This window comes from Triticum aestivum, chromosome 5A, assembly GCF_018294505.1.
Source record: "Triticum aestivum cultivar Chinese Spring chromosome 5A, IWGSC CS RefSeq v2.1, whole genome shotgun sequence".
In the NCBI taxonomy this organism is placed as follows: Eukaryota; Viridiplantae; Streptophyta; class Magnoliopsida; order Poales; family Poaceae; genus Triticum; species Triticum aestivum.
Window position 1 is genome coordinate 31,809,111 of NC_057806.1, and position 12,578 is coordinate 31,821,688.

The window sequence follows — 12,578 nt, forward strand, 5'->3', positions numbered from 1 at the left end:
CTCTTTCCCCCTTCCCGAATCCTATTCCAACTAGGAAAGGGGGGATCCTACTCCCGGTAGGAGTAGGACTCCTCCTGGAGCGCCCTCCTCCTGGCCGGCCGCACCCCCCCCCCCTTGATCCTTTATGTACGGGGGCAGGGGGCACCCCTAGACACACAAGTTGATCCACGTGATCATATTCTTAGCCGTGTGCAGTGCCCCCTTCCACCATAATCCTCGATAATATTGTAGCGGTGCTTAGGCGAAGCCCTGCCACGGTAGTACATCAAGATCGTCACCATGCCGTCATGCTGACGGAACTCTTCCCCGACACTTTGCTGGATCGGAGTCCGGGGATCGTCATCGAGCTGAACGTGTGCTAGAACTCGGAGGTGCCGTAGTTTCGGTGCTTGATCGGTTGGGCCGTGAAGACGTACGACTACATCAACCGCGTTGTGCTAACGCTTCCGCTGTCGGTCTACAAGGGTACGTAGATCACACTCTCCCCTCTCGTTGCTATGCATCACCATGATCTTGCGTGTGCGTAGGAAATTTTTTGAAATTACTACATTCCCTAACAATCACAACAAGACTCTACGACTCAAAGTATTTATTCATTAGGCTCCGAGGAGCCAAGCATTACAAACATGGGTCTCATGACCCCAACATATAGAGCATACAAGCAACAAGCACATGTGGAAGCTTAACATGTCTGAGTACAGACATCTACAAATGAAAAAGGATGAGAAGCCTGACTATCTACCAGATCCTGCCGAGGGCACAAGATCGTAGCTGAGGTATCAAGCTAAACATCAAAGTCCACACGGAACTACTAGCGAGACTGATGTCTCTCTGCAAAACATAAAATAGGCAAACATGAGTACTAATGTACCCAGCAAGACTTACATTAGAACTATCTACATATGCATCAGTATCAATAAAGGGGGTGGTGGAGTTTAACTGCAGCAAGCCAGCTTTGACTCGGTGGCTATCCTGAACTACGACTACAAGTAACTCTTTTGAGGTGGCGCACACGAGTCCACATATTCATCAATCAATACACCACTATGGATCCGCTCCCGTCTCCCTACGAGAACGCCATTCATAGCACTCACGCTTATCTTGCGCATTTTAGAGTATCCACTTTCACTTGTCTATGAACTGTATAGGCAACCCAGAAGTCCTTTACCGCGGACACGGCTATTCGAATAGATCATTTATAACCCTGCAGGGGTATACTTCTTCACACACGCTCTTGCCACTTACCACCATGTACACGTCGTGTATCTCGGCAACCTTCAAGCGGAAGCCTGGCCTCGGCCACGACCTGACTAATCACACAAGTCTCTAGTCCAGGTTTATCACCTATTCGGGTTCCATCCGCGAGGAGATCCGGCCGGAGTTTCGCTCACAACCCCAAACGATGTGTGCAGGGTTCCCGAGACACCAAACGGGCGCCCGGTACACCGTGCCACGGTGTATCTACCGCATCATAGCCCACCCCTAGGGTCAGCACTACGCACGGCCTCCAACACATATCCTACAAACACCAAAAACTAGTTGCAACTCCTGGACAGAGATCAAGGCGGGTAATAAGTCGAGAGAGTCAATTAAGGATCCTAATGTGTGGTAGTAGCTGTTCATGGATCACAAACACAGAACTCAGTTCCTGAGGACGGCTTCAATGAGACAACCCACCATGTACTCCTACATGGCCTCTCACCGCTACCTTTACCAAATCGTGTTCACACACTTAGCTCACACACAGTAGGACATGTTCATCACCATTCCAATTCATTCCCGATGAATCAGACCCGACTCAACTCTAAGCAGTAGCAGGCATGACAAACAAGCATGAATGAGTAGGCACATTAGGGCCCAAACAACTCCTACTCATGCTAGTGGGTTTCATCTATTTACTGTGGCAATGACAGGTCATGCAGAGGAAAAGGGGTTCAGCTACCGCAGCATGTAATAGTTGAATCGATGTTGTCCTAATGCAGTAAAAGAGAGAAGGAGCGAGAGAGTGGGATTGTATCAGAATGAACAAGGGGTTTTTTCTTGCCTGGCACTTCTGAAGATAGTATAGCTCTTCATCAGTGTCATCGATCTCATCGTTAGTATCACGTCTATCGAGAGGGGACAAATACCGGCAACACAGAAGGAAACACAATCAATGCAATGCATAATATGATGCATGATCATGACATGGCAAAATGATTGTGTTGGGCTAATGCAACTATAATCAGATGGATTTGAGTTAGTTTGAACCCAAGGTTCAAGTTCAAATTCAAACTATGACTTTATAAAGTGCATTATCATGTTTTGACATAACCAGCAGGTTTAAGTTGCTTAAACATGCATGGAACCAGTGCAGATGCATAGATTAGATTTTTCTAATCATTTTTCATATATAAATTATTTCATTCTGAGTTACGGTTGAATTTATATGAATTTTAGAAGTTTAGTACATTTTCTGAAATTTATAAATCATTTCTGATTTATTTTAATTCCAAAAAATGTTTACTAGGTCAGCATTAGGTCATGCTGACCTCAGTAGGTCAACAGGGCTGCCCCGGGTCAAACCAGATCAGTGGGTCCCATTGGTCAGTGTCACGGTGCTAGCTAGAGTCACTGACGTGTGGGGCCAGTCGACGGCCACGTCAGCTTGGTCAAAGCTGACGCGTGGGGCCGCTCTAGTTTAGTTAATCCTAAGCAAAAATAAAACTGGGGTTATGTAGGACGTGGGGCTCAGGTGTTAGTGAGCTAGGAGGGTTAACTAATTGCGTCATTAGCACTAATTAATCTACCACGTCACCGGATTAACTCCGGCGATAACCGGAGCGCGGCGGCGATGCCCGTCCGGCCAACTGCGGCGTCGGCTGGACGCGAGGCTAGGCGCATTCGAAAGCCTGCGATGCGGCGCATCAAATGGTGGCCGCGGTGTGTGCTGGGATGGCGTGCAACGGCGGCGGCGACGAGCTGGGCGGCGACCGGAGCTCGGGCGTCGGTCGTTTGCTGCTGCGACGTGCTAGCGGGCGAACAGAGGCACTAGCGAGGCGCTACGGAGTGCGAGGAGTGCTTTAGGCACCAGCGGTGACCAAAAGGTCACCGGAGTGATGCCGGCGTCGAGCTCGTGCGGCGGAGCGGCTTGGCTCGGCTCCGGTAGAGAAGGCGGCTAGAGGGTGCGTACGAGCGCGGGGAGCAGGGGAGAAGATGGCGGAGCTCACAGCGGGGTCGGAGACGGTCTCAGCGAGCTCGGGGAGGCAGAACGGCGGCAAATCGACAGCGGCGATCCTTGGTGGCCGAGGAGGGGAACGGCAGAGCTGGAGGCATCCAAGGCTTCTGGCGCCTTCTGTCTTGGTGAGGAGGAAGAGGGGGACGAGGCGGAGCTCGTGGGCAGCTCCAGGAGGTGAGGGAGAGGCGATAGCTATGGCTACGGTGAGCGACGGCGACGGTGGCGCTCGGGTGCACTGCGGGGAGAGAGCGGAGGAGGGGAGAGAAGGAGTGGATAGGCCAGAGGGGTTGGGGCGGTTGCGTGGCGCGTCCAGCCAGCCTCCAGCTTCAGCGAAAGCAGGAGGTGGCTCGGGCGCGTGCCGGCGCGCGGCGACCACGCGCGCGGCGTCCGACTGGCGGGAGCTAGACGACGACCGGCAGCGCCAGGTGGTGGGCTGGGCCAAAACAGGTGAGGCCCAGGTGAGTGCGAGGTAAAAACTCTCTCTCTCTCTCTTATTAATTGTTTCTGTTTTCTATTTTCTCTAGTCTTTAGGGCTTTATTAGAAAATACTTAAACAGATCCAAATATTATGAAACTTCTCAATGCCACTGTTTGGAATATAATCAACAGGAAATATTTTAGTTTATGATTATTTGAGCATTTAAAATATTTAACAACATTTATATGCCCAAATGCAAATACTATATGATTTAATTCAGGGCCCAAAGATGTCATGGAAAAATGTGCAACACCTCTGGTTACTGCTTCTAGCATTTTCCAGAAATGATGAACATTTTTTAAATCCATTTGGATTCACTGAGAATATTTTAGTTAAACCTAGTGAATTCATTTGATGCTAGGGTTTAAACAACCTCCATTTCAAATTCATTTGAAACTTAAACATGATGACACTCATGAAGCTAGCCTAGTGCATTGCCAGAAGCTAGGGATGTGACAGATAGCCCGACCTGGCATGGGTTTCAAATTCGAAAGAGGAAGCAAAGAAACGCCCAATGGATCTCCAACTCAAAACTCCCCCCCCCCCCATCTCTCTCCTCCTCCGACGAACTTGCGATCCATTCCTTTAAATAGTTGTTCCATTAGATAGTTTTATTTTTTAAAGTAATTAGGATTGCGAGCAAACACGTAGGGCGGTGGCTCATGTAGCGCTATGTGCTTATTGCATTGGAGATTTATTTTCTGCCTGGTTTTTCAGCTGATTTTCTTTATAGTTTTGTTAGGTTTTCTATTAAATCATTTTTATGTTTTCAAAAATATTAAAGAGTATTTTGAATTTACAATTATATTCATGTTTTTTACAAATGAATTATACAATCTTCGTAAATTACAAAAACCATGGAGATGATAAATATATTCATGAATTGTAAAAAATGTTCATGGGTTTTCATATTGTTCAAAAATCTGTAGAAATGGTTACGAATTTTTAAAAATGTTCGTATATTTAAGAAATATTTGCATATTCAATAACATGAAGAAAAAAATTACGACTTAATGAAATGTTAACAATTTTAGAACACATTTATGAATTTAATGGGACTCTGCTTGCTATTACAGACAGTAGCTGCCGATCGAAGTAAATGCTCATGAATTTAAAATATATTCTCATTTTTTTTAAATATACTCATAAATTTTAAAACTATTCACAAAAAATGGATGGAAAGACCCAGTAGTAAAAAAAGTATTCACAGAATGTTCCCAAAATTGGAAGGGCCATCCTACATGACTGGCCCAATAGCGCCCGCGGGGTGGTCTGCTTTTGCTCGAACGCCTCTACGAAATATGAATTGCCATAATAACTCTTGGGAGAAAAATAAAATTAATTATCCAACTAAAAACGACACGACAGAGCGTTCACTAATAGAATGAACAAAATGCAGCGCGGACGGCAAATGGTCTCACCTCACCTAAAAAGTAGACTTAAATCCCATATTACTTTTTGCGAGTAAAACCTGGATTCATGCAAGAGCGTGGAGAGCATGCCTATGCCCAGCAAAATCCCATCTCAAAAATTTAGTTGACAACACAACAAAATCTCATTAAAAAGTTGACAACTCATCAAATTCAAGAATTCAATGAGGCTCTTAGGGTTTATTCCCTATTAATTTCAGCGACAACTATAACAGACACACCTTAGCATGGACGCGCACGGCCGCAAGCCGCACACTGCTCACCAGCGCCTGACCCACACCCCGCACCACCCCTCCACGCCGACCCGCGTCGGCACCGTTCAATCCATAGGCCGCCATTACTCATGAAACGGACGAAGGGCCCCACCATCGCCTTCATTGGAGCCGGTGCGAGCTCCGTCGTCCGCTCCTCCGGCGACGGCGAGACGATGTGAAGAAGAGGTTGGCGGCGCACTCGATCTAGGGTTTTCACTGTGTCGCCAAAGAGGATGACGCAGGGGGCGGGCCCGACTTGCCGATAAAGATTTAGGGGGTTCAAATTTTCAAGTAAAGATGCTACAAGAGCATGGACTGCATGGCTCTACCCAGCAAAATCTCATGAATTGTGTTGACAGCACGGCAAAATCTAATAAATTTTGTTGGCAGCACAGCAAAATCTCACAAAAATTATTTTGGCAGCCCAGCAAGATCTCACATTTACGGTGGTAATTCAAGGAGATTGTGAGGATTTACTCCACCATTAACCCCGGCGACAGCCATTGCCAGACAAACCTCCGCTTTTCGTCCCCGTCCGAGGCTCCTCCGTCCGTCCGACCACCCGCCGCCAGCACGCGACGCCATTTAACAAGGACCCCAGCCGAGCCCGAGCCCGGCCTGGACATTCGAAAGAGGAAGGAAAGCAAGGCCCGCCCAACGGTCGCCTCCCCTCCCCCACAAATCCTCGATTCAAAACCCTCCCTCCTCCCCCCATCTCCGACGAACTCGCGATCCGTTCCTCCCCTCCTTTCCCTCTCGCTTTCGCTTTCGCTCGAGTTCGAATCCGGACGATGGAGGAGGGGAGCAGCGAGGCCGTCCAGGACGGCGGGGCCCTGTCCGCCCCGTCGGTGGGGACGGAGGCGGTCACGGCGGCGGCGGTCAGGAAGACGGTGAAGATGTCCGACGCCCGCGACTTCATCCCCTGCGCCACCGTCAGCGAGGGTACGTTCTTGCGCGAGCGGATCTAGGTCGCCTGGTTCCGGGGGATTAATTATCTTGTTTTTCTCTCTCTGGCTTCAGGGGATTATTCCAGATCCTCGGGGTCGTCGTCGGCGGCGGCGGCCCTGCCGGACGTCGCCAGCTGCACCGGCTCCTCGGAGGCCGCCCCGCTCGACGATGCGGACGCGGAGATGCATCACACGCCCGACTACACCCGGAGGGGCGCCGTGGGCCGCCTCAGGATCGCGCCGCTCGAGCTCTTCTCCGCGGCCCCGTCTTCTCCGGCGGTGCCCCGTCCCCCCGCCAAAACCGCCGACGCCGAAGCCGCCGCTGACGACGGTGCTGCCGCGCCGGAGGCCGTTCCGGGTGGAGGGGCGCAGATCGTGCACATTGACAAGGTAACGGCTTCAAGATTCGCCTCAGGATTCTCCTCTTGTTGTTGTCCTTGGTGGTGGCTAGTATACAAATCAATCTCTGCATTTTGTTGCAGGGCAATGGCGACTGCTGTGGCCAGCTGAGGCAGGAGTACGACTCACTCCTGAGGGAGAAAGGCGAGTGCAGGAGGGTGCTGGAGGATCTCATGAGGGAGAATGAGCTCAAGACCAAGGAGTGCCGCGAGGCGCAGACGTCCCTGCGCGAGCTGCAGATGGAGCTGATGCGCAAGTCCATGCACGTCGGCTCTCTCGGTAAGAAGAACCTGTCTCAACTGCAGATGCACTTGTTCACTGACAGTAGGAGCAGACTGAATTTTACCAGTTCTATCTTCTTCTTCTGCGATTAAAACAAACAAATCAACGACAGAGTTGCAGCAAACTTATTTTATCAGTTCTTTCTTCTGTGATGATCAAAACAAATCCACAGCAGTTGTTCCATGGTAGTTGCAGCAAACTGACTTTTATCAGTTGTATCATCTGTAATCAAACAATGGTGTTAGTCTTGATAATTGTTACAACTAGAACTTTCATGTTTAGGCTTTCCCTTGCTGATTGGGAACATTTTTGTGAAACTTTTGCTATTCATGCAGCATTTGCAGTGGAAGGGCAAGTGAAAGAGAAGACTCGTTGGTGCCAACTACTGAAAGACCTGAGTGAGAAATTTAAGGTGTATATTTGACCTCAAGTTTTTGTTTGTTTTTACAGTACACTCTTAAGCTTGGCAGAGTGAATGGACTTACACACTTTATTGTGATGATCTGCAGGCGTTAAAGACAGAACACCAGATTTTACTGAAAGAATCAGAGGAATACAAAAGGTGTTTGTCAGATGCTACACAGATGACTACAGCAATTCATCAATATGGTATGTTTGCAGAGTGGTTAACCAAACTGAACTAGTTGTGTACTCTTCAGTTTTCTTTTCTGTATCTACCTCCCACTAAAGGAAACAAACATGGTTTCTTTTTTTCATTTCAACAGTGAGCCAATATGCAAATTTGGAATCTGAATTTAAGGACCTGAAAGAGAAGTTCAGTGAGGAAGCAAAGGAACGCAAGGATCTTTACAACAAGCTTATAGAGCTCAAAGGTAAGCTGGTTATTCTGGTATCAGTTTATTCGTTGTTACTGCGATAAATTGACAGTAGGACTTAATGTGACTTGCACATTGCTTAGGTAACATAAGAGTATTTTGCCGCTGTCGGCCACTAAACACGGAAGAAACAGCAGAAGGAGCGTCAATGGCGATCGACTTTGATTCTGCAAAAGATGGAGAGCTCATTGTTAGAGGCCATGTATCATCGAAGAAAGTCTTCAAATTCGATTCAGTCTTCAACCCTGAAGAAGACCAAGGTAATTCACTCGTAGATGCAGTTACTCACCTTGCATCGTTCCTCATGTTTTTAACAGTTTATCGTCTTCAACTTATATACAGAGAAAGTGTTTGAGAAAACTGCCCCATTTGCAACTTCGGTGTTGGATGGATTCAATGTTTGTATCTTCGCTTACGGGCAAACCGGCACTGGCAAAACATTTACAATGGAAGGAACTGAAAGTGCTCGAGGGGTTAACTACAGAATTCTGGATGAGCTCTTCCGAGTAGTCAAGGACAGACATGACCTCTTCCAATACGAGATTACTGTTAGTGCCTTGGAAGTATACAACGAACAAATTCATGATTTGCTCCTAACAGGGTCCCAACCAAGCACAACAACAAAAAGGTACGTCACTTGTGAGTTATATCATCAGATACAACATTGTGTGAAGATACTGTACATCATGATACCTTGTGCACAGGCTAGAAGTGAGACAAGTTGCAGAAGGAGTTCATCATGTACCAGGACTGGTTGAAGCACGAGTCAGTAACATGGATGAGGCCTGGGATGTCCTGCAAACTGGAAGCAAAGCCAGAGTTGTTGGTTCCACAAATGCTAACGAGCACAGCAGCCGATCGCACTGGTCAGTACCTTGATGTTCTTACCGCTGCTCACCAGTTTTCCATTCACTTGCACTAAGTAGTGGATTGTAAAATCATGTCCTAACTAATTTTCCATTCAGTATACATTGCGTGATGGTCAAAGGAGAAAACTTGATGAATGGAGAACGCACAAACAGTAAGCTGTGGCTCATTGACCTAGCCGGAAGTGAGCGTGTGGCAAAGACAGATGCTCAAGGCGAACGACTGAAAGAAGCACAGAATATTAACAAGTCCCTTTCTGCACTTGGAGATGTCATATCTGCTCTTGCAACTAAGAGCCAGCATATACCCTTCAGGTTTCAAACTTTCAAACCTTGGTTATAGTTTGCACTGGTGATTTATATACAAGATCTCACTAACATATTTATTTGTCAAACTGGCAGGAACTCAAAGTTAACGCACTTGCTGCAAGACTCACTGAGTACGCAATTTTGTTTTCTTCTCCTTATGCTGGTTTGATTTGAACCTATCCTTTAGTTTTGGTGATAATGTGTGTAAGCACTGCAGGTGGAGACTCCAAAACTTTGATGTTTGTTCAAATTAGCCCCAACGAAAATGACGTGGGCGAAACTCTCTGCTCGCTTAACTTTGCGAGCAGGGTGAGGGGGATAGAGCTTGGACAGGCAAGGAAACAAGTTGATGTTGGAGAACTATCAAGATATAAGCTTATGGTACTCTACTGCCCTTCCTGCTAATCCATATTTTAATACAACTTTAACCTCTGGATGTCTAAAATCTGAATGCATGCTCTTGTTGTTCTGCTAGGTTGGCAGAGCCAAACAGGACTGCAAGAGCAAAGATGCTCAGATCAAGAGCATGGAAGAAACAATCCAATCCCTTGAAGCCAAGAACAAGGCCAAGGACCTGCTCACCATGAATCTCCAAGATAAGGTACTTCGCGCCGCCTTCGACTTCTTTCAGCATCCCATTTTAACTGCAGGTTGCATTGCAACCACCATGGCTGAAATAGTACAAGCTGCCTTGTCACTGCTATGCATGAAGAATCATCATGTTCATCGTTGATCATCTTTCTTTTCAGATCAAAGAGTTGGAATCACAGCTGCTGGTCGAGAGGAAGATAGCGAGGCAGCACGTCGACAACAAGATCGCCCAAGACGTCGAGCGAAAGCAGCAGCAGCAGCAGCAGCAGCAGCAGCAAGGCCTCAAGGAAGAGAACAACACCTACATGAGAAGCCCCATGTCAGAGAGGAACCTCAACAGCACCATGGAGAGACCGCCACTATCAGCAGCACCCAAAAAGGACCTCGGGATGATGGCGAAGCAGACGTTCTCGGACAGCAACAACAGCGACACCTACAGCTTCAACCAGCTCATGTCTCTGGCGGAGGAGAAGGAGAACGCCAACCCAGACGCCGCAAAGGCCAGGCGGGTCTCGCTCTGCAACGGAGGGGCGCACCAGCCCCGCCGCAGCTCGCTCATCCCGCTGCCGCGCCGCAACTCGCTGATGCCACTCCCCGCAGCCGGTGGTGCCAAGACGCCGGCGCCTGCAGCAGCGTCACCGCTTGACAAGATCAAGGAGTACTCCTCGCCGCCATTGAGCTCGCCTCCCGTTATGTCCAACGACAAGGGCAGCAGGAGCAAGAGGATCAACAGCATCCTGCGGCGCAGCCTGCAGAAGAAGGTGGTCATCAGGCCGCCACAGTCGGGGCAGGCGGGGAGGAGGGCCGGCGCCGCTGCTGCCGCCGCCGCACAGGGCATCGACAGCGCTCGCCGGGCGGCCGCGCGGCGCGTGCCAGCGAGTGGCGGTCCCGGCGGCGGTGCGCCCAGGGGGGGCGTGCACAACAGGGACAAGGAGAGAGGCTGGAACCACTGATGATGATGAAGAGGCGTCAGTCAGCTGAGCTCTGGTGATGAAGAAAGAGATCTGTAGATCTGGTAGAAAAAAAGAAGGTTAGATGTTTATAGTTTTGAGTTTGAGTTCTCGCCTATTGTGAGAGAACAGCTCTGGGTTTCTTCTTCTTTTATTTGTTACTCCCTCGTCCCATAATATAAGAACGTTTTTTATACTAGTATAGTGCAAAAAACGGCCTTATATTATGGGACGGAGGGAGTATTTGTTATAGAGATTTGGCGAGTGGTGGATCTGGCTGTCAGATGAAATGTCATCATCTGCCCACGAAACAAATTTGCTGATTCTCATCAGGTTTGCAAGTGCTTCCGGTTTGAGTGTGAGAACTGAGAAGTCTTATACATCCTCAGTTAAGCATGTGAGTTGTGTTCTTTTCTTGCGTTCAGTGTACAACGGGGGACTCAGCTCTTATATTTTGAGGTCAGTTATTATGGCAGTCGTTTTCAAGTTGCCATAGCAGAATGAGATGGCTGCCTTTTAGTGCGGAGATGATGATCTTGGAAATAAAATGCATTGATTTGCGTGATGGAAGATGTGCATGTCGAAGAAAAAGGAAGGGGGTGAGATTTAGAGACCTTTATATCTTTAATCTCATTATGTTAGCAAAGCGGTGTTGGTGACTAATTCAGAACCTAGATTTTTATGTGCGCGTGTCCTTGGCGCAAGATTATCCCTCTCACTCCCCTCTAATCCTCTCCAATCTCTTTGGAGAGAGGATCAACAGACAAGGCCTCAATTTTATTTCCTGATGCAGATGACAAGTACTGATTCGGTGCGTTTGCATTTGGCATATCTGTTCGTCTGAGAGGTGTTTGGTGGGCGTAAGGGTGGAAAGTGACAATGAAAAATACTCTGAGAAAATGCATATTCAAATCCAAAACATCCGCATCCAAATTAAAACGGAAATGGAATTGAAAGATATCCGAGTTTATTTTACTGACACGAATAAATTTTGCACACAAGTATGAATACCGAATTGGACACAAACATAGCACGGGATTCTGACACAAATATGAATATGGAAGTGGATACATTTGTATCTGAATAAAATTTTGTGCGCTAAATTAAGTAATTCTAGCCCCAGTATGCCAATTATCCAACAACAAAGCCTAATATGTTGTCAGATTTTAGTTTTTGTATGATTAAACTTCGGTATTATTATGCATTACGGTAGTATTTATTGACTTTTTATACCTTGCAAGTTGATTATTTTGTATCACATAGCTATTGTCTTATTTCCTTTAACTAATATATCGCTATTATTCGTATCCGTTTCGAATTGAGTAACATCCGATATGTATCTATATTCAAGTAACATCCAATCCGCATTTGTATCCAATAACATCCGTATTCACATTCATATTTGTTTTGAAAATATGAAAACGGTAGTGGTAAGAGCACTATTCGATCCGTACCAATCCGTTGCCACCCGTGTGCATGTTGCTTAGGTTTTGTTGCGATTATTATTGATGTCCACTCACTCGCTGTAATGGGTTCTTCGTATCGACAGGCTAGGGCTAGCCCTTCACATAGAAGAACGACACGTGACATTGTAAGGTTGTTTATGAGTCTTAAAGAGATGTGAAATGAGATAAATTTGATTTTTTGTATGTGGTTTCGCAAAATTTATACTCGAGCTTTCCTTCAAAAACTGACACTCGGGGCGTTAATGTCTTGATTACTACTACATCATTTCCTGTTTTATAAAAAGGCACATGTCTAGTCTTAATTGACAGTTTGACCAACATAACAGACTTTATGTATGTTAAATCGGTTTTGCTAATTGTGACGCCCTAATTTTTTCAGCGCGTCAGTCAATTCCGTGCAACATTAGCCCAAAGGTGGGGATGGCGTGAGGAACAACAGCGATGAGCATTGGCCACAATGAGGCCGAGCTAGGACATCGTTGAAGCTGGGGACAACGATGTGAGCAGCAACAAGCTGCGACGTCTCATGTGAAGGCGAGAAAGAAACTTAATG

At 47.2% G+C, this 12,578-nt stretch overlaps 1 protein-coding gene across 1 annotated transcript; it reads left to right on the plus strand.

Annotated features, from left to right (window-relative positions):
• The first annotated feature begins 5,915 nt into the window (after positions 1 to 5,915).
• Positions 5,916 to 11,034, plus strand: LOC123102120 (kinesin-like protein KIN-14R). The gene is made up of 14 exons (XM_044523401.1): positions 5,916 to 6,321; positions 6,400 to 6,716; positions 6,809 to 7,004; positions 7,343 to 7,419; positions 7,517 to 7,616; positions 7,733 to 7,840; positions 7,927 to 8,103; positions 8,186 to 8,471; positions 8,548 to 8,709; positions 8,809 to 9,024; positions 9,112 to 9,149; positions 9,236 to 9,399; positions 9,494 to 9,619; positions 9,768 to 11,034. Exons 1-14 carry the CDS (start codon positions 6,171 to 6,173, stop codon positions 10,560 to 10,562), a joined length of 2,913 nt encoding a protein of 970 aa, XP_044379336.1. The 5' UTR covers positions 5,916 to 6,170; the 3' UTR covers positions 10,563 to 11,034.
• Positions 11,035 to 12,578: the final 1,544 nt, after the last annotated feature.